Raw genomic sequence first — 20,926 nt, forward strand, 5'->3', positions numbered from 1 at the left:
GATTGCCAAATGAAGTCGCTTGAGTTACAAAACCCAACGTCCTCCTGAGTCGTAGGTTTACAGTCGAAGATAAGGTGGCTGAGAAACTTCGTGATCGGTCGAAACGGGCGAGAGGCGATAATTAATCGTAACTGGTCGGAGCTTTCGGATTTAATGTGTTGGATTCAAGTAATTACAAGATGCGGGAAACCAGCCAGATTCATAATCAGAACATCGTGACTCTTGATAATGAAATTGCAAACCGTAATAGGTTATCTTGCCGTTTTCTCCCGAACTCGTTTGATAGCAGGCGACCCGTCGTTCGAGAGAAATTTCTGGAGGCTCGGCGAGGTGACGATGATGCGGAATTGCGCCACGATCAAGTCCAAGTTAAGCCACCAGTGGTTTTCGTGGCTGTGGTATCACGTGTTTCCTCATCACCAATAGGTAGGTACACAGCGAGCAACTGATCCTCTCACCACAACCATCCTTCAATTTTCAAAGCAAGTGACTCGTTTTGAAACAGTGTTTCGGGTGAATAAAGCCTTCAGAGACTTTGCGAAGCTCCTTAGACTTGAGTACATTGTCTGAGCCCACAAGTCTCGGGCCAGTTTTCAGGATGAGGTTACCAAAGTTGCACGAGCAGAAGAATGGGAAGTGTCTCAAGCTATGATTGCCTGATTCTGAAGCTGATGGTTGTGTAAGAGACCTTTTTACCTTTGCCGTATATGAGTATGTAACTGTATTGCGGTATCGTCGGTAGGACACTCATAGTTAGTGAATATAACCTACAACTGAGAATAATTCAGTATTTGGCTTCCTTGGACACTTATGAACACAAGCCAAAATTGAGTCAACAAAACCTTTGTGTCCCGGAGGTCTCGTCTCTCGGTTCTATGATAGGGATCTCGTGTTGTTATTAAACGTTTCTCGCCTTTCAAGTCGCTTGATGTAAGTCAGGGGTAGCATGGCTCTGAGTTAGTACTGAGCGTCAAATCGCATCGAGAACATACTTAATATGCAGTGCAACATTGCACTGTGGCCTTCATATTGAACTCTGTTCGGGAAAGAGCGAAGAGGCGTCATAGTACTATGCATCTTGGCGTATGACGGCTATTGTGTGATGGTGCTGCAAGTGGCTGCTCACAAATATCCATAGAGGGAGCGTGGTTTTAGTCTCGTCGACTATACATAGAGGTATCACGGGAATGAATGTCTATTTGAATCGCGATCTCCATATTGAGACATACAAAGACACCTGCTTAGGCACAGATCAGCTCAGTGTCAAATAAAAGGAAGTTGCCTGAAGAAACCACAGGCAACTGTTGCGAGCACTTCTTAGCAGTGATGTCGACTCTCGGTCAGTACCTACTACCTATATTATATCACATCGCATAACGTTCTTCCCCGGCTCTTTTCCAAGCAGCTCCTATACCTCCTGACTGCCTAGGTATCTTACCTAAGGTACCTTCCCTACCTAAAGGTACCTCTTTCTTGCAATTTCAACTTCATTTGCCGGCATATGCCCGTAAGTAAAGCAAGGCACCAACTTAGGCTTGCTCCATATGAAGTGAACCTTCCTCTCTCATTCATTGCCCGCTCGTCCACTCACTCATTTTTCAGCTCTCACTAGGTATCAAACTTTTGCAACCTCACTTCTCGATCAAATTCCTATGCTTGGACCTGACGAGTCCATTTCAGCGGGAAAATGAAGGCGTTCGAGTGACATATTGCAGATACAGGATTTCGACCCTACTTCGACAAATTGTCAACCACATTCGACCATCACTGTCCTCTTGCAAGTCCTATCACACTCAACGGATCGTCTGAGTTGATAACAGCCAATTTCCCAACTCATCACCGCTGAATGGGGCCATTAATTCGTTTCCTCTCACTCGTTACACTCTAATCACATCATACACCAACGATGCCAGCTGCCATCACATACGGCAAGAAGAGGAATAGAAGTATCCTGAGGACGCTGGGAACACGCCACCAAAGAGCCATACCAAAACCTTTACTACCTACCCGACTACGTATGTTATCCCACATGTCTTCCCTGATCAACTTCTAACTGTTTTTGGAAGCAGAATTCCTTATAAACAACCCCCCCGAGCAAGCATCCCGGAAGAGAGCAATGGTTGAACCGCAAACTGCGGATGAAATGGCAAGCTGGTTACTAGACGGTTCCACACCAGAGCGCCTCTCCAATGAAGGAGAAGACTTGTCTCCAAAAAAGCGACGGGCCACTACACCGAGGAACTCGGTTTCGATTGATAGCAATCAAGCTATCTCGCCACTGGATTTCCCTTCACCTATCAGAACACCACTCAGATCTTCAGAGACTCACCCTCGGGCCTCTCGCATGGGCCAGCACTCGCCATCGAGAGCCGTGGGAAGGGTTCCTAGACGAGCTGCCACGACTGGTAGACACAGGGATACATCACAAAAGCGACTAAGTACAAGCTTACGACGCCGCCATGTGCCTACGAGATCGCTGTCTTATGACCCCCTCAAATTTCACCCTACGAAAGACTTCGCTGTGGCGACATCCGTGGCACTCGATGCCTGTGACAATAATGCGAGAGATCGAGTTGCAGAAGGATGCCAGATTAGTCACGCCCAAGACCGGTGTGCTGGTGAAGAGATTACTGGGAAACTGGCCGCTATGCTGGCCGCTACCAATGCACTCAAGCCTTCGCCACAACAGGCCAACTGCTCGACCTCAAGATTCACGCGTATGGTACCGTCGAAAGTACGCACAAAGGTCTCGAATGCTTGGGATCGCTTCCATCCAAAAGCCGTGAATCACGAGGAAATACAGGCTCCGGCCTTGTCCCACTCAGGCGATGAACAAGGTGATATGTGGGTTAGAGGGAGCATTGTTCCGACTCCTCGCTCCCAAGCATCAACTGAGAATGCTTCTCCGATCAGTAACATTGAGCTCCGCTTGAATGAAGGGGACAACCTCAATAAAAGTAAAGTCCAGCAAATCGTTGGAGGTCGCGTTAACAGAAAACCATTAGCTGACGATGGAAAGTCACTCAGAAACGGGAAACTTGTGGAGGATCCATTCTCTGAACGAGCTGACAAGCGAGCTCTAACATGTTTCGAAAACCGACTGAATCAGGGCTCAAACGATGGTCCAAAGACGCCTCCTCCTTCGCTACGCAATCCATTCGAATCCGAGATGGGATTCGACGACAACATTGAAGATAGGTTCTTGAACAGTACGCCAGTCGGATCTTCAACCCCTCGGATTCTAGTCGAGCGTTCATCAACGTCAACTTCGAGCAGTGTTTGCTGCTCCGCGGACAGCGATATGCACATACCAGAGAGTCATTTTAATAAGAAACCGGGATCCATATCGACGACTGGGCGAAAAGTACTCGGGCAGCCTTACCACTTTTCGGGCCATAAGCTTTTAGATCCTGGTGACGATACGTTGGCTAATCCGGCCACTCAAGCTCGGCAAGTTTCGGAGAAAGCGAAGAGAAGCTTACATACCTCTAGTTGGATGAAGAAACATCCGTCACCCAGCAAAGAAGCTCTGGAGAATTTGGAACTCCAATTCCAGCAGTATACTCATGTTCGTGTCTCTGAGCCTGTCAAGCACGATGCGGATGAGCTTGTAATGGAATCTTTGGACGCAAGCCCATCTCTAAGGGCATGTGAAAGGAAAAGATTGAGCTTAGCTCGTTTGTCGGTTACCAATATTGACGAATTGGTCGATCCTGTGTGCGGGAAAGTTCATCATCGCCGAGGCTCGTCAACATCGATGCTCCAATTGGTACGAAGCCCTTATGTACTACCAAATTCGGTCAAGTTGCACAAGGATATTCGGCTGGCGCCCCCTTATCGTCCAGCTGGTGTTTCCCCTTCTGATGTGGACGAGTTACATTAGCAAGATTTGGGAACATGGTGATAGCCAGTAGACCTTTGCATTAGTCAGAAACTATCGTAGGTGATGGCAAGCCGTGAGAATACGGGCACAAGTTGTGGTTCATGAAGGGGCACAAACAACAGCAACCATTTTTATACGGATTACAAGGAAGCCAAAAGGCTATGTGGTTAGGACGAGCTGCGAGATTGTGATAGGTAAAGTCGCTGGTAGTGGCAGTGCAAATTTATGCTTGTCTATAGCCGTGTAACAAATAATACAATTATCCTCAACTCCCAGTAGAGGGTATCAACGCTATCATAATCGTACATGTTGTGAAAAATTCAATGTCCGTGATTCCACACTCGGTTCGACTTTGAAGGATTTCTTGTATCCTCGGTCTACTTGATAACCGCTGGCATAACTAGCAAGTTACTTAGGATATTTATCTAATAGCGGTGGTGACGCGCACCACGGCCATCAGTACCGCGCATGCGTCGAGTACCAGCAGCCTTTAATGACGTTAGTATGCCGTTGGCCCGAGAACAGTTAGAATGAACATACCTTGACACCAGGTCGGCGAGTCAAACTACCCTTGAGCTTGAGGAGGGCGCCGCTGACCTTATCCTTCATGGAAGGTCGACGCTGGTGGTGATGAACGGGTGCAGTGGTTGTAGCATGAGTTCGTCGGCCAGCACCGCCGCCGAACATTCCGCGGTGACGGGCTTCGTGGTTGTGGTTGTGGTGGTTGTTGTATGGCGATGAGAATGGGCTGGGGCACGGCGGCGGGTGCTGAAGATGGAGCGACGGGGGGCGGTGTGACGGTGAGTTCGTGTGAGAGGCATGATGAATGGTTTGTTGTATAGTAGATTGGATGTGGAAGTCAAGTAGAGTGTGCTTGTGCTAGTGTTTGTGCTTTTGTGTATTGATGATTCTGAGTCTGATTCTGAGTCTGATATCGATGTTGAGAAATGGCTGCAACGGGATATTATATACACATTTGGAAGGTTGTCCAACATAGTTAACAAACGTACTTGAGCATGGAACCATGCTTGGCCAAGAATTATTGCATCACCTATTACGATCATTGATCAAATACGTAGGGAAACCTGGTCATCGGATTTTGTTGTCTGCAGATCCAAAAGAGTTGATGCCACTATCTGCGGTAAGGTTCGGACCCTGAAAGAGGGAAATGGCTAAAAAGACCCTGGATGAGGAGCAAAACTTGGAAATACAGAACAGGCTGGGGACGAATCGGTTGTTGGTCTAAGGACAGTGGCGGAATTGACGTTTTAAGGATGTACTGAAACGTCACTAGATGGGATGCAATCGAGTTTAATTGGTACGCGGGTAGTAGACCCTTGTTCAAGATGCAGGGTCCAACGGGTTCCAGTCCCAGACAGGGGCCTTAGCAGTGGAGGTGATGTCATAGGGCTGCAGATGAATTAGAGTGGATGAGGTGGTCCGTACTCAGTCGTAAATGACTGGCTTTACTCCGTCAAAGTTGAGGGACGATGAGTAGGTATGTTAAAGTTGGCTATGATTGCATCTATCAATAGGACTCATGATTTATTGTCTATCCAAGTGAGGTTTGGAGATGAGATGACGACGATGATGATGAGCAAGATCGAGATGGGCATGAGATCAACCATGACAGGTTAGCCTACAAGAGAATATCGTAACATTGTACAGTGGAAACCCTCATTTTAGCCAACTTGAACCATTTCCAATACGATACTGCCCTGCCCTCAGGGTAATAGCATCGGCCATGACATCGTTAAGCCCGCAAGTTATTCTTGATGATCTCCATATCCTTGGTTGAGAACCCAAGGCCCTTCACGTAACCATCCCATCCTCCATACTCGGCTTTGGCACCTTGACCAAAAGCCTCCCAAAAGCTCGGGCGTAGGCTGACCATGTTCCAAAAGCCAGGCTCCTCAGTGCTCTTCACGTCGATGTTTGCCAATACGAACAAGAGTAGACGCTCGCGTGCTGGCTCGATACCAATCCGTGATAGCATGTAATCGAAAATGACGACTTGTTGCTTTGTGCCGGCAAGGATCTGCAGGAGCCCTGCCATGACGCCTGTGCGGTCACGGCCAGCTGCAGCTCAGTTTTACGATTAGTTTCAGAACCCTTTGAATATAAACTTGATTTATTTTCCTACCAGTGCAGTGGAAGAGACAAGGCTCGTTCGGTTTGTCCCTCACGTGTTCGAGGACTGCTCGGATAGAGGGTTTGTACGCCGCTATGACTGCCATCAGCTGCTCCCTCCAAGCAGTTCTGCCATCATCAACAGCAAAGTCAACGGGCTTAGGCTCGGGGTATTCAGCAACGCGCTCGCAGAAGACAAACTTGACGCCGCTTATTTCTGGACTGGGATACGTAGCTCGCTCCTCCTTGCTGCGAAGGTCAAAAACAGTCTTGACATTGGCAGCCAGCCAGGCCATAGCTTCTGGGTCGGCGGCGGCAGCGTCAAGCATACCAGAACGGAAGATATACCCAGAGCGTATGGCGCTGCCGGGGACACCACCTAGATCGCGGAGGTTGATGATCGATTCAATAGGGATGAATGGTTCGGAGTTGAAAGCGGCCGTGAGGGTGTCGGCTGGAAGGGGCTCTCGAACGTGGACAGCCGCGATGGACTCAAGTTCAGCTCGCGAGAGAGTCATACTTGGTTTTAGCCTTTTCTTTCTTTGTAGATGGCGAAATTGTAAGTAAAGATGACAGCTATTTTTCGTTACTGTTATTGCTGGTATGATAGTGGTGGATACCTAGGAAAGAAACTCAAGCTGACACAGTCGGATCAAGTCTACCAGTGCCATGCGGTTATATAGGCAGCTCTAGGTAGGTACGCATCTAGAGATATAGATCTAGTAGGCTACCGCTTCAGTGTATCAGCTACAGCAGCATCCTTTTCGCCGTATTCAGCCAGTGGTTATCGCAAGCCATCACAAACGGTAACCCCAAGTCTCTATCTCCTATCGTTCAAGACCAGTGGAGTTTGGTGCTTGAGAGCAAGCCAGAGAGCTGCTATTCGCTCTGCTATTCGCAGCACTTACATATGTATCCTTAAAAGTACATCACACGGGCAAACAGCTGTGAAATCAATCAGAGCTTTTGGTGATGTCAATTCAGGTACGAATTAATGTGGAGAGCTAGCTACTAACTTAACCTAGAGCTCTGGGGTAAGTAAGCTCACGATCAAGATGCACTTAGGTAAGGATCCCTGGCTGACACACATCTTTTTCATAAAGTTAAATGGAAGCAAGGCACCTTCACATGCGATAATTCTAGATATATCTTACAGATAAACAAATAATATCTTCTATTCTATGATGCGTACTATCTGAATCAAACTTTGAGACGCAAACCTCTTTTCACGTACGTACCATGCAGCTTTCCCCCACACCTAAAGATCAATGAAATCCTTATCGATAAACACACAGCTATCAAATCATGGCTCCCACATCACCCCAACAATCACTATCTCCAAAAGATCCAATGCCCTTACAGAACTGGGCTCTGTTGTTTACATCAGGAGAAGCAGTTCAGTTATAAGCCACGTGTTCGACGATGGCTGTCACAGCCTCTTTGGTCAGATGGGGACTAGTTCTGCCCCTCATAGTTGTCGCTTTTGCTGTTGCATACCGTCTTCAACAGCCACTCACAGCGTCGGACGAGGGAGGTTCAGCAACATATTGTTATAACTCCATCCGAACACATGATCCTGAGCAGGCTCAAGCTCAATGCATCACTGTTGCGGATGGCGCCTTTACTGCTGTTGGCCCACGAGACGCTGATCAGTCCGTGATAGATGGTTATGTGATTCCAGGACTCTGGGACGGACATGGTCACTTGCTCCAGTACGGGGAGTTCCTCCACTCTGTTGACTTGTTTGGTGCCAAATCTCTCGCGGAGGTGCGTGCGAGGATCAAAGACTATATCTCTGCCAACCCTGGGGCCGGATCGAAAGACAATTGGGTTCGCGGGGTTGGATGGGATCAGACCTTTTTTGGGCGTATGCCCACAGCTGTAAGATACTCATATCTATCAGCTTCCCGCCACACACTAAGAAGCTTCATAGGCAGATATCACGCAGGATACAGAGCTCAGCGGCATCTATCTCATGCTTGATCGCATTGATGTTCACTGCACTTGGGTCTCCCAGCCTGTTCTCGATCTCCTTCCATCAGACCTCCCTGAAACTGTCCCGGGAGGTGAGATCATCCGTGACCCTGGCCTCGGTGTTTTCTGCGATAACGCGATGGAAATGGTCATCTCGATTTGGCCTCAACCTGGCAGGGACTTCAAGGCTCGTACAGTCAAGACCGCCATGAAGCGCCTTAACGAGGTTGGTCTTGTTGGCATGCACGATGCTGGAGCAACTCCAGATACTTTGAATCTCTATAACGAGCTCTCTTCGGGAGACGACTGGACCCTTCGTGTCTATGCAATGTTGGAATGTCCTCAGCGTAACTCGTACTGCCCAGAGGAAGCTGTCAAGTTTGCCCGGGACGATGATCGCTTTGCAGTTCAGAGTGTCAAGCTATTTGCAGGTACCTGTCTCCATCGAAATCATACAAGGCAGTGACTAACCTCAGACAGACGGCGCTCTCGGAAGCTGGGGCAGCGCCATGCTCGAACCATACTCCGATCACCCGTGGACCTCAGGCTCGCTCCTTATCAACGCCTCTGCTCTTACTGATGTGACCAAGCGCTGGGCTGCCGACGGATACCAGGTCAATATCCATGCTATCGGTGATCTTGCCAATCGCAACGCTGTTGACGCTCTTGAGGCGGCTCTTGTCCAGCAGTGTCTTCATGAGGCTACTGCTCAGGGTGCACACCCTTCGACTCCGGACCAGTCCGCAAACGAGTCTCACGACCAGATTGAAGCACGTGCTGCTTGTCAAGCCCGACATCGCTTTCGCATTGAGCACGCCCAAATAATTCACCCTGATGATCAGCGACGGATTCGGGAGGTCGGTATCATCCCCTCTATCCAACCCACACACGCAACATCAGACATGAAGTATGCTCTTGCTCGTCTCGGTAAAGACCGTCTCTCATCCTCCGCCTACCGGATGCGTTCTGTTCTTTCTGCCCATCCGATTCTGGGTAGCGATTTTCCTGTCGAGCCCCCCAACCCATTCCAGGGCATCTACGCCGCCGTAACCCGTCGAAGCCCGCATACGGGTCGTGGAACAGACGATAGCCCTGATGGCTGGCACACAGAAGAGACATTGAGCTTAGATGAAGCTATGTGGGGATTCACTGGAGCTCCTGCTTATGGGGCATTCCTTGATAGTCGCGCCGGTGTCATCCGCGACGGTGCTTTGGCTGATTGGGTTGTCCTTGATAGACCTATTGAGTCTTATGATGTAGATGATTTACGCACCCTAAAAGTTAAGGAGACATGGGTGGCAGGCAAAAAGGTATATGCACGATCTAACCATGACTAGATTTCCGGTCCTATTTACCATAGAAAAACCATCTAGAAGGTATTGTCGAGGTTACATATGACAAAGCTAGAAATAGAAGTTGTATTTTGTTGACCTCTCTGCACCTATATTCGCACACAAAATGATCTAACAGTTCTTTTAATATGGTACTGTTTTAGCAACTGAACGGAACGTGTGGATGCCACCAAGTCACGACATCTCATAGACCTCTCTCCTGGGGTGAAAGAAATGGACTTCCCCCTCTGTCCCTTGTGCGATAGAAATCAACCACCCAAACGCCGCGGAATAGGTCTTCGTTCCGAAGACCAGCCTCTGTAGAACCAAAGCTTGCAAAACGCTAACCTCAAATGCCGAAAATCACGAATCAGTTTTCTTCTGGTGCCATGAACTCTAGTCCGACTTAACAATAAGCTTGTTTTCCCACCATTTTGCGAATTTGACTGTTGGGATATCGACCGCTCGCCAGAATATATCAGCCCACCAAAAGATAGTTGGAATCACAAAGAAAGAGCTCAGGACGAAACCAGCAGTGAAGCGGTGCCCCTCGGTACCTGTCACACTATAGGACCATCTTTCGAAATGATATCCAACGGCATGGATGGCGGGTCCATGCATAAGATAAAGGGCATAGGAGATCTTGCCCAAGTACTGCACGAAGGCAGAGTTGAACACGCGCTGCCAGTCAGACGAGCGGCTCACTGCGAGAACAAACATAACAGCACCCGTACATTGCCAGTATCTGTACTTCTCGGCCGCCCACCACTTAGGAATCAGCGACGTAAGGTAGATCCAGCCCGGAGTTCGATCACCGCCCTCATCGGGTTGACTCATAAGATATAAGCTCGCGACACTGAAAATTGCCCAGAAAGCGCTCTGGTACCAACGGCGTTGATTAGACTGGGTCTTCTCCTCGATGGGGAGAGCAGGAGGTGAGACGTGGGCGCCGCGGACAAGATCAATCTCAGCCAGGACCATGCCGCAGAGGAACATGAGAAATTCCCAACGCGAATTTCTGTAGGTAAAGAGCATTATACCCGCAACTGTGATGAATCTGTACTGACTTCGAAGGCGAGCAGTGGCTATTAGGGTGAGGAAGAGATACAGCGAGCAACGAAACTCAACAGGGATGGTCCACAGATGCTGGTCATAGTCTAGATGAATGGTTAGTAGGATTTATTTAAGCGGATGGTTTGACTCACTGGTACTTCCACCGTGGGTCTTCCAGCCGAAGACATGGACAAAATCGAACATATCCTTTGCCCATTCTGCGAACTGGGCATAGTTTGTGGAGAGACGTGAGGGGTGGGGTTCTCTGACGTTCCTCATATAGGTACGGTCCATGGCAAACTCTCTGGTCCATTCGTAAACACCCAGGCGAATGAAGCAGACGATCATTAGGGTGGAGATAGCGGTTGGAAGGTATAGACGTATGCCTCGTCGGAACACTAGAGAACTCATGGTAGTCGAGAAGTCCTGGGTGTTCTTGCCCCGGATGAGCTTGAGAGGTCGATAGGAGAGGGCATAACCCGAGATGACAAAGAAAAGACAGACAGCTGGAGGGCCCTGGTACCACAGTCGAATAATTGGTAGCTTCAAGATGTTGTAGTGGGCGTCGTCACAGCCCCAGCCTTTGGCGATGACGAATGCCTGGTAGAAGAAATGACAAAACAAGACGACGAGGGCGGCAACGCCTCGCATGCCGTCGAGGTAGGCTGTAGGAGCGAGCTTGGCCGGTCGAATCTGTTCCCGAGCATGTCGTCCCTGAAGATAACTGGGAACGAAGAACCAGGCGAAGCGAACTAGGTAAACTCTCCAAGGGGTTGAACGAACGTAGTCCACGGGAGCGAGAATGGGGCCGGCCCATTTCTCAAAGTGAAGCCGATGGTGGTCTTGATCATCTCGACCGCTGTCGCTGTCAACGTCGGAGAAGACAGACCTGTTGTCGAGCAATCCCATCTTCTCCTCGTCAGAGAGTGAGTGTATTGAATGAGAATGACGACTCATGGTTGAAATGGAAGTCCAGAGAGACCTTTTGGACGGTCCTGGTCTGGTAGAGATGGGAAAACGACAGGAGGAAGGAAGTGGCCTAGCAAGGAAAGAGGGAAAGAGAGAAGAGGGCGTGGGTTACCAAGTGGAAAGCGTGGAACAGCAAACGACAGAAATGGAAGGAGCGTGATAATCGTTCAATCACCAGTATAAGGTAGGTAGGTAGGAAAGGGAACAAATGGAACAGTTTTGACCAAAGTAAAACAAAAACTGGAGGAACTGGACGAGTGTTTGCCGAGAGATCAGCTGTGGAGGAGGAAACGAGGATGAGAGCGAGGACTAGAGATGCCAAGAGATGGCCACCAGGGGATCTCTTGTATGTAGGTAGGTACTGAAGAAACACGGCCGTTGATGTAGAGAACAAAGGGCGACGACGACGACGACGACGCAGAAGAAAAGGAAACAGGGAAAAGGCAGACTATGGTATACATAAGGTAGTGTTGGGGTTGGGATTGGGAGTCAGGGTCATACAGTATCTCACAGTATCACTACTATACAAGTGACAGACACCTGCAGTTCCTGTTCCAGCTTCAGCTCCAGTTGTTCACCCAAACGGATAGAGGGAGCCTATCAACTTGCACCGTCCCGTGAGCCAAACGTCCATCACTGGAGACATGCTGTGTTTCAACGTCTTGATTCGCCTTGAAACGCCCTGCTTCGCTTCCTCATATGCATACATAATAGTATAACACTGGTTATAAATGCCATGAATGCATATCCACACTGCGCCCACCCAACTACCGATCTTCGACAGTTCAAGCCGCATACTAGTCAGGACCAGGGGCGAAGCAAGGAGATCTGCAGCATCTTTGTGGAGTTTGTATAGCAAAAGATGGTTGATGATTGCATGACAAGTGCTTGATATGATGCCGATAACCGAGTTTCCTCAGATATCAGTTTAAGCATGAAATAGAAAGTGTCGTGATAGTAGAATTCCATAACGTTCTATCGTTGTATAAGGTAGGTAGATGGATAATGCGGCTTAAAGAAACACACCTAAAACATCATGTGTGTATCAAAAGACGATAGAGGTTTCCGACGGCATCCGCTGACAAAGACAATGTACAGTACCTTGATTTTCCACGCCAAGGTGAGACATCTATTTTAAAACTGGGGTGTCGGTTCAGGTAAGTAATTAAGCATTGGCTAAGAAAAAGCCAAGGTTTTTTTACCCCTGTAAATCTGGCTGTTTCTTTATTTTCGTCTATTGGATTACTTTAACTCGGTACGCACCTGTTTTCGTAGGATAATTCTTGACTTCTTAATACTAGCTACCTTGATTGTTGTTACATACTCTAGCAATTATAGGCTCTCAGATATTTTCCAATCAGTCCAATGGCTCTATTGTTATTCTTCATTTGCATTTGACGTTGAACCGGCCTCAACATGGACCCACCACACAAATATGATAACGTCCCTCCAGGCCCAATTATTTACAACATGTAGGGTTCCAGATACTGGGATGCTCCCTCAGAAACGCGCGTACGTGAGGTACTATAGCCTCCCATACCCTTTCAACTGCTATGGAGACCTGGACTGTGGTGCAGGCATTCCAACGGTGCACCAGATATTGTCTCATCTGAACAGTACATAGCTTCAAGGGTCACATATAAATGTTTGACACGGCTAAGCGGCTTCGACTTTACGACAGAGCCATTGAGGAACAGCACATCCTCCGTTTTGCAAGATGGGAGATCCGCCCTGATGATCACACGGCCCATCATCATCTATCGTCTGCACCACTTCAAGTTGCCATCCAAGACGAACGGTTGGCGGCACACAAGGTAGTATTCCCGGCGTTACAGCTCGACTAAATTCCCGGTGAAGCGTAACTCAAACATAACACCATCCTAGTAAACCGTAAAGAGCTAATTATGTATAACCTCTAGCATAACTCATGCGGCGGGCTGAGTCAAGCTCTATGTGAACCGAGAGATCATTGAGGATACTAGCATGGCGCGTAGTCGATCAATACTTGGCAAACTTGTTGGTTCGTCCAGACTTCGATCTCACGTCCTCTTCTCTGGGACCGATCTCAATTGTCAACATGAAACTAACAATAAAGCTTGTTTCCCTCTTCGCGCTCTCTGACACGACAACTGAACTCTCACGTGGAGAAAAACTGGGCTTTGCTTCAGGGAAGGGAAAGAGAGCTACCGGCGCGTCAACACGGCGGATCATGAGCTCACAGCTGACGACGACAAAAAAAGAGGACCCAGATTTCCAACGTAGACGATAGGGGCTGGCGAATAGACAGGCAGTGTTCATGTTGCATCTTGTTACCGTGTTTTTGAATTTACGCATGAGGTGCTATGCACTGTTTACCTCAGTATTGATCATTCCATATGTGCCTCAGTCTGCCAAATACCGTGAGTACCTAAATACCTAACTGATCACAAGGTACCAACCCTCGCTACCTCGTACCGTAAAACATATAAGCTTGCCGGGTCCTATCTCGCATCTACGGATACTAATCTTGTAGGATCGCCCTGTGGCCCTGCTTCTGTTCATGCCTCATGGCCCCAAGCCTCAAGGTATGCTGTGATCGACACGACTATCACTATCCCGCTTCATTGCCAGCCATCTAGTTTCTCGTCGACCTCATCTTGATATGAGTTGAACGAACGACACGTCATCTGTGCTTGCCATTCGCCCAAATCCGAATCTCAGTGGCATTGGTTGAGCCTGGCAGATACGCTTCGTTTCCTTGTCATGGCCCACCACACTATACAATCTGTATTTCATCTTCAACTCAGCCTGCACTCCTGTCAATCCATTACCTAGCTATATTTGTTGAAAGCTGCTGAGATTATCGGTGTCATGCATAATAAGCACCAGTGACACAAAGTCGATATTTTAACACCAAGTTCGTATGTATATATTGTCTTTCATTAGCGAGTGATTCTTGCTTGCAATCGTATAGTCCTTTTTGACATAATGTAATCAAATCCCTTGCTCCCTTTCTTCATTTATGAAACGCCCACATTTTCTTCCCAAACACCTGCCAACGCCTTGAAATAAATCTCAGTGTATATCATGTATAATTTGCAAACCCTAGTTTTCGAGCCAGTCGAGGAAGTCAGGGGTGAAGTAGCTGACCACAATAGTAGCGCCAGCTCGAAGAATGCCTTCTGTTGACTCGAAAGCCATGGCCTTGAGATCGAAGACTCCAGCCTTGGCTCCGGCATGTATCATGGCATACTCGCCACTGACCTGGTATGCAGCCACGGGAAGATCTTTACCCAGGTCCTTGGCATCACTGATAATGTCCAGATACTGACTAGCAGGCTTCACCATGATAATATCAGCCCCCTCGTTGATATCTCGCACGATGGCACGTCGTGCGAGGCCACGACCACCAGGAGGAAGCTGGTAGCACTTGCGGTCACCAAATGAAGGCGCTGAGCCGGCGGCATCCCGGAAGGGGCCATACAAGCAGCCTGAGAACTTGGCCGAGTACGACATAAGAACTGTCTTGTGGGCAATTCCCTCCTCAATCAGTTTAAGCTTGATGGCGCGAATGCGGCCGTCGTTCATGTCTGAAGGAGCCACGCAGTGAGCGCCAGCCTTAGCATAAGCGATGGCGACATCAGAGATACGGTCGACAGACAACTGGTTGTTCAGACTGCCATCATCACGGAGAATACCGCAGTGGCCATGAGAAGTGTATTCGCAAAGACAGACATCACAGCAGATGAAGAGCTGTGGGAAACGGCGGCGAATGATTTGGATGGCCTTGATGACAGGTCCTTCGGGGTCGTCGGCGGCGGTACCTAGGGCGTCCTTTGTACCAGTTTGCATGGGGACACCAAAGAGCATAACAGAGCGGAGGCCCTTGTGAACGAGAGGCTCGAGGAACGGAATCAGCTTGTCACAGCTAAGCTGGTGCTGGCCGGGTAGAGAAGGAACGAGAATCATGTCGCCTTCACCATCGGTGACGAAGAGAGGGTAGATGAGCATGGACTAAATATATCATGTTAATCACCTCGGCCTTAATTACTAAGGGCTCAATTACGCTCCATACCTTTGTGAGTTGACGCTCGGCTTGCCATGAGCGGGCTAGAGGGTGGAAGTAGCCACCATGAAGCTGGCTTGAAATGTCGCCGGAAATGCTAACGCTGGTGGCAGCAGTGCTGGTGTAGGACATGGCACGCGAGACGTGTGAAGCTCGGTCATCGAGAGTCGAAACGGACGAGCGGGGACCGGGGATCTGAGGGCGGCGAGCGCCATTGGAGTCGCGAAGGCTCAAGTCTTGAACAAGGCTGGAGAAAGACATGATGTCGACTACGATTGATGGTGTTTTGGAGAGGCGATGGTTGGTTTTGAAAGGTTGAAGAGCGGCGAAAGTTTCAGGGCGAAACAGATAGATGGCGGGCCTCGGGCGTTAGGTGGCCAAAAAGTCAACGGAGGGTTAACTGGGGGTCCTTGTGATGAGCGGAACAGGTCGGAAGGATGACGATTGGAAGATGAAACAACGCAAATCACGAACAGCGAGACAAGGGGTATCGAGAGGACTTGAATTGAAGGAGTAGAGTAAACAAGAGGTAAGTTGACCGTTGGGGAGGGAAGAGATGATAAAGGTGAGCGTCGGGGACCAGAATCTTAGATAGAACAGCAATTGCCAATGAGAGCGTTGGTATAACTGAGCCCGTCAGCGATGGTTTTCCGTCTTGCGCATTTGCACGCGGCGTGATCGGTCAAGTTCGGAAAGTCTGTGGCATATCCAATCAGAGGGATCAACCACCCACCAGCTCCATTTTATTGCCCAATCGCATTCGCTTGCCACTGGAAAATTTCCTCAACTGTCTTAGCTGAGCTGTGCCGGCGACTGCCGACCTCGCTTCACTGCCATCGAACCAGCAGAGAGACCCTGAAAAGAACCTCGCAACCTCGGAATCCTTCTGTTTGTGGGTTTTCTTCTTCTTACAAGGGTAGATTCGGAGGGGCCGTTCTGACAAGACAATTCGACCAATTGCCGCCAGGTGATAGTCTCAAGTTTGATGAATCTCTTAATTGCATGTCCCGGAAACTGTCTAAAGTCTACCAAAGATCCCTTAACTAGATCAATCCATTGACTCATTTAGAAAAGAGAAGCCGTGGAAAACTGCCAGCCGTGCCCTCAACCCCGCAAGCCAATAACGGCTCCGACTTTTCTAATTCCGTGTCCCTGCTCCGCCCTTGACGCTCTATCTTCCAGGCCGTTGCCGGTAGGCCGGAACAAGTGGGGGGTTTTCCGGAGATGTCACCGCAAAGACATGGATGCCATAACTACATGTTCTTGGAGAGCTAGCTTAAGACTTCAGATGAGGGTGCTAAAATAAACTTAGTAAAGAGCCCCCTAAACTTAGACTAAATTACCTAAATATTTATTTTATTATCAAGGTCAAGGTCCTGAGTTTTCTTTCTCCCCGCGGCCGTATTAGTATTACTGAGCGAGCTCCTGATCGCGTGATCCAATGTTTGGTATTTCCTCGGATCGTGGAATCATAGACAGACTGCTTTCTCACGAATAAGCGATGCTTCTCAGTGCCCTCGGCCTATGCGTTAGTTTCATCCCTGAGTTTTATAATTTTCTTTTTATCGTTTCTAAGTCAGCCACGAAAGATGTATCCAGGCATCCCTAAAGTCTAGTATAATTTACATTCATTGCTCCTCAGGAAGCAAAGCTTCATTGGGTCAATATCATCATCCCCAGCTTTATGAATTTGCAAATCTTTAGGTGATAGGAGCCTTAACCCTAGAGGATTTTGCATATAAATCGTTGATGGCCTGGGGAACTTCGTCCATTTTGGTATTCCAAAGATGGAGACTCGGCCCGCTATGCGATCTGTCTCGCAAAGGCCTTCGGTCGACTTATCAGAAGAGGCTTACCACGGTGTCGTCCTGCAATCATCGCCGGTGTAAAGCTAAGGCGGGACTGCCCGTGGGTTTCTTGAACTTCAACCATCCTGGGCCATGGCTGTACGTCGTCTAGATGAGCAAACCAACATCCAAACCTCTTCTGGTGAAAAGCCAAGTGTCAGACCCCGAAGCGCTGAGTTCCTGGCTATGAGTGTATTTGTTTCTGGGCCGCATGTGGCCTTTATTTAGAACAGAGCCCAAGATACTTAAGTACTCTCTTAGTCATTTTGACAAGATAATTAAATAATGATTTTGATTGCTTTTCTCTTCTCTTCATCCCTAAGTCCACCGACCATTGCTGGGTTCACAAGTTGACAAGTCGTCATCGCTAGCTTCTTTCTCAATAGGAGCGACCTTAAAAACTCATTGAATACCTTCAGTAAGCTCCAGAAGGTCCCGTCACATAAAGCCTCCTCGTATGTCTTCTGTAATCTATCAAAAACCACAGTTTCCTGACCGTATCCTTCATGTACATGCCCGAAAACATGCAGCAGAGGATGGATGCGCCATAACTCTTTGAGAAGGTAATGGCACCCGAGGTTTAGATCGAGATGAGCGAAAGGAGGGCCGTGAGTGACGAGAACGTTAATATCGTTCGGAGCAGTATTTGACCAGGCATCTTGGCTCCGCGAGTATTGGAACGCCCAATTTCCGTGGCGAGGTGATAGAGGACTTCCATATACCTTTAGGTTTCGGCCATTGCTGCAGGTGATAGTTGTAGTCTCATTCTGAAGATAAATACAACCTCCCCAATCTAGCCCTTGTCTTTCAGCTGTTGATTCCTGTCGACGATCACAGCCTTTATCGAGCAGTATGTCGTGGTTCCCTGCCACGATGATCTTGTGTGTGTGTGGTTGAGAGTTGAGCCAAGCAATAGTAGCCTTTAGCTCTCCTAATGACCCTGACTGTGTAAGATCTCCGGCGTGAATGAGTACATCTCCAAACGGTAGACGAGGTTGAGAATTGTGCGTATCTGATATACACACAATAGAGATGGGGTTTGCGGGAGGCTCGTGGGTAATCTGACGAAGAGAGTAGAAGAAATGTGCAAGAAAGATGTACGGCTTGGACCAGAACTGTTGCCATTTGTTGGGGCGAGGACGATCCAACAACACGTCAAGGCCGGTTCTCTGTGTGCCGAAAAGCATATTGTTGGTGAGTGATGGATGAAGCACAAAGACAAACAAATATCTGAGAATAGCTAAGAAAGCACATACCTCATGTTAGAACGTACTTGCCTACCTTAGGTACCTAGGTAGGTTTGTTGCGGCCGCTTACCTGAGGCATCAACCAGCAAAGCCATGAATGATACTTTTACCTGAGGTAGATCAGCGTTATCAGGTACATAATAGCGGGAAGGGGAGGTTCTAGATATCTGTTAAAGGGACGAAAGAGTATCTACTTTATTTTATTACCCCTAATATCCGACTACTTATATTAGAGTAACATAATATTATTGATCAAAAATAACTGTAACAGTCTTTTCTATCTAATAACTTATATCCCAAAAAATCCCTCTCTAGCATAAGCAAGTTCTGCCATCAAAAGGACCAGCTGTGAGGTCGTTTCTCCGAACCTTGTCACCTCCATATCATGCTGGGCATCAGAAGACACTTCAAGGTCCCATTTCTTTTTATCAGGAGCTAGGCCCATGGTTTGAGACCACCAATTGATCTGCAAGCCGTTGTGCTCTACTAGAGTTAATGGCACTGGTACTGAGTTATTCTTTGGTCCGCCCTTTTCACTAAAGTTAGTATTACATGATTGGGGTGCACCTCTAACCATATTCTTACCGTTATTCGAAGCAGCCTCTTCAGCTTCTTCGGCTTTTGCTCCCTGCTGAGGCCCGGGGGATGGCGAAACTGGATGTGAAGGGGGAGTTGATGGTGCTAGAGATGGCACAGTTGATGGTATCGGAGGCTCGGAGGGCGTCACTTGAGAAGACACCTCCTGAACCCAAGATTGCACACGATGTGAGGTGCCCGGGTGAGATGTTCTCTTCCTAGACCTCTTATGCTTGCGCGATGTATTGTCCACATGGGTTTTCTTGGAATCAATTGGCCACGGGAGCCAAGAATCCCAGCACAGAAGGGCAAGGAAGTCAGTTGGGAGTCTCGGATTAGGCTTGGGACGACGACGGCGGCGCTTCTTCTTTTTCATTGCCCCCGACTCCATGCCGTATAAGTCCTCGGTAGCCACGGTGCCTGTATCCGGCCTACTGCTCTTATCATGATGACTTTTGCGGTGGTGGCCCTCGGCATGACTGCTGCTATGCTGGCGTTTACTGTAGTGGCTTTTGCCGTTGCTTGTCCCTCCTTTGGAGTCATCGCCAGCCATTGTCCCTTCGTCCATAAGTCTAGTGTTATTATATGACTGTTAGTATGTGTAGAAGGAAAGCCGCAATTAACCTCATAGAAAGAGGAGTTGTTTGCAAATAAGGGGTCTGTATATAGGTAGTTCGCATTGAGAGGTGATCAAGAGCTTTGGTCACATTACTCACTTGACGCAACAACTCGGTTTCTCATACCAAGCATTTCTAAGCCTGGTTTCTATTCGAGTGACTCTAAGAAATGGTGGTACAGATAGCAATGTACAACAAATATTCACACCGTTCACCCACTCATCATCAACCAGCCCACCTTTTGTTCAACGACTTTCCTTCAGACTCCTCTCAATTGAGTGTTATCCCTCGCGTCCAGGGACTTGTATCTGTCATTCAACGCCTCTTCAACTGTCTTGTTCACCTTGTCCTCGGGTTTGCTGAATCGTTGCTGAAGGGCCCTCTCCACGGGAGTCAATGCTGAAAGAGTACCGTCCTCCTGAGCAATATCGACATTCTCCTTATCCTTGCTGTGATCCAGAACAACACTGGCAAAATCCTGGCTCTCGGCCTTGGCCTTCTGGAAAGCGCTTTTGGCCGCTGCCGCTACCTTTCCACTAGCATCACCAAGCTTGGCAGCCCCCTGTTTTACGATGGGCTTGGCTTGTTGCTCAGTCTCCGCAACCTTTCTTCCGGCCTCGCCAACAGCTTCCGAGGGGCTAACACCAAAGGCTCGGGCCCATAGCCGTGAGGCAGTATCTTCGAGGCCTTCGCGCACTTGAACCCAGTCAGTGTGCTGCACCCATCGCACGGCGTTTTCAACTTCGGTGTTCCATCGATCCTTGGCAATCTCAACGGTTTGAGCCCTCTGAGCAGCGGCGACTTCAGACCGTGTGGGCGGAGGCAGTGGGGGAAGAGGATCGATCAACCCTTGGATGGCGAGAGCTTGTGCGCGAAGGGCAGAGCCTTGTTGCTCACGGGTGCGCTGGTGAGCAAGCACAGAGAGGTAGGCGAGGGAGAGGGTGAGAGTGACGCCGCCGGTCTAATAGTCGAGATTAGCATACGATATAATGCATGGCTCATCGAGTTGCGTACAAAACCAGTGGTGAAGCCCATGATGTAGAGCCTTTGCCCGGTTGACCGAGATGCGGTAATTTGCCGGGTTCTTGATGTATCAGAGACGACCAATCCAGGAGTGAGGGTCGAATGAAGCTTAGATACAGCGTTTCATAGCGTGCGCGAGCCCAATTGCCCTCGTGACGCGTGCGATTTCCCCTTTGGAGAGCTGTTGAAGAGGTTCTGTTGGTGGTGGGTTGACGTAGTGCAAAGGCTCTG

General features: G+C 48.7%; 7 protein-coding genes across 7 annotated transcripts; 2 read left to right on the forward strand and 5 right to left on the reverse strand.

Annotated features, from left to right (window-relative positions):
- Nucleotides 1-2,116: 2,116 nt before the first annotated feature.
- On the forward strand, nt 2,117-3,883 carry FTJAE_9624 (uncharacterized protein; the record flags this gene model as incomplete). Its single annotated transcript, XM_037356564.1, has 1 exon — nt 2,117-3,883. The coding sequence occupies one exon, from the start codon at nt 2,117-2,119 to the stop codon at nt 3,881-3,883; it is 1,767 nt and encodes a 588-aa protein (XP_037203264.1).
- Nucleotides 3,884-4,308: 425 nt separating this feature from the next.
- Nucleotides 4,309-4,570, reverse strand: FTJAE_9625 (uncharacterized protein; the record flags this gene model as incomplete). The annotated part of the gene is made up of 2 exons (XM_037356565.1): nt 4,309-4,371; nt 4,424-4,570. The coding sequence occupies 2 exons, from the start codon at nt 4,568-4,570 to the stop codon at nt 4,309-4,311; spliced, it is 210 nt and encodes a 69-aa protein (XP_037203265.1).
- Nucleotides 4,571-5,636: 1,066 nt separating this feature from the next.
- Nucleotides 5,637-6,531, reverse strand: FTJAE_9626 (Tyrosine phosphatase; the record flags this gene model as incomplete). Its single annotated transcript, XM_037356566.1, has 2 exons — nt 5,637-5,962; nt 6,027-6,531. 2 exons carry the CDS (start codon nt 6,529-6,531, stop codon nt 5,637-5,639), a joined length of 831 nt encoding a protein of 276 aa, XP_037203266.1.
- A 904-nt stretch (nt 6,532-7,435) lies between these two features.
- On the forward strand, nt 7,436-9,324 carry FTJAE_9627 (amidohydrolase ytcJ-like; the record flags this gene model as incomplete). The annotated part of the gene is made up of 3 exons (XM_037356567.1): nt 7,436-7,894; nt 7,947-8,418; nt 8,468-9,324. 3 exons carry the CDS (start codon nt 7,436-7,438, stop codon nt 9,322-9,324), a joined length of 1,788 nt encoding a protein of 595 aa, XP_037203267.1.
- Nucleotides 9,325-9,714: 390 nt separating this feature from the next.
- Nucleotides 9,715-11,328, reverse strand: FTJAE_9628 (acyltransferase; the record flags this gene model as incomplete). Its single annotated transcript, XM_037356568.1, has 2 exons — nt 9,715-10,475; nt 10,524-11,328. 2 exons carry the CDS (start codon nt 11,326-11,328, stop codon nt 9,715-9,717), a joined length of 1,566 nt encoding a protein of 521 aa, XP_037203268.1.
- Nucleotides 11,329-14,424: 3,096 nt separating this feature from the next.
- FTJAE_9629 (delta-aminolevulinic acid dehydratase) lies at nt 14,425-15,646 on the reverse strand (the record flags this gene model as incomplete). Its single annotated transcript, XM_037356569.1, has 2 exons — nt 14,425-15,333; nt 15,395-15,646. 2 exons carry the CDS (start codon nt 15,644-15,646, stop codon nt 14,425-14,427), a joined length of 1,161 nt encoding a protein of 386 aa, XP_037203269.1.
- Nucleotides 15,647-18,991: 3,345 nt separating this feature from the next.
- Nucleotides 18,992-20,707, reverse strand: FTJAE_9630 (uncharacterized protein; the record flags this gene model as incomplete). Its single annotated transcript, XM_037356571.1, has 4 exons — nt 18,992-19,008; nt 19,065-19,627; nt 19,975-20,633; nt 20,687-20,707. 4 exons carry the CDS (start codon nt 20,705-20,707, stop codon nt 18,992-18,994), a joined length of 1,260 nt encoding a protein of 419 aa, XP_037203270.1.
- Between the last annotated feature and the right edge of the window lie 219 nt (nt 20,708-20,926).

The sequence above is a fragment of the Fusarium tjaetaba genome, assembly GCF_013396195.1.
Source record: "Fusarium tjaetaba strain NRRL 66243 chromosome Unknown NRRL66243_c0000219, whole genome shotgun sequence".
In the NCBI taxonomy this organism is placed as follows: domain Eukaryota; kingdom Fungi; phylum Ascomycota; class Sordariomycetes; order Hypocreales; family Nectriaceae; genus Fusarium; species Fusarium tjaetaba.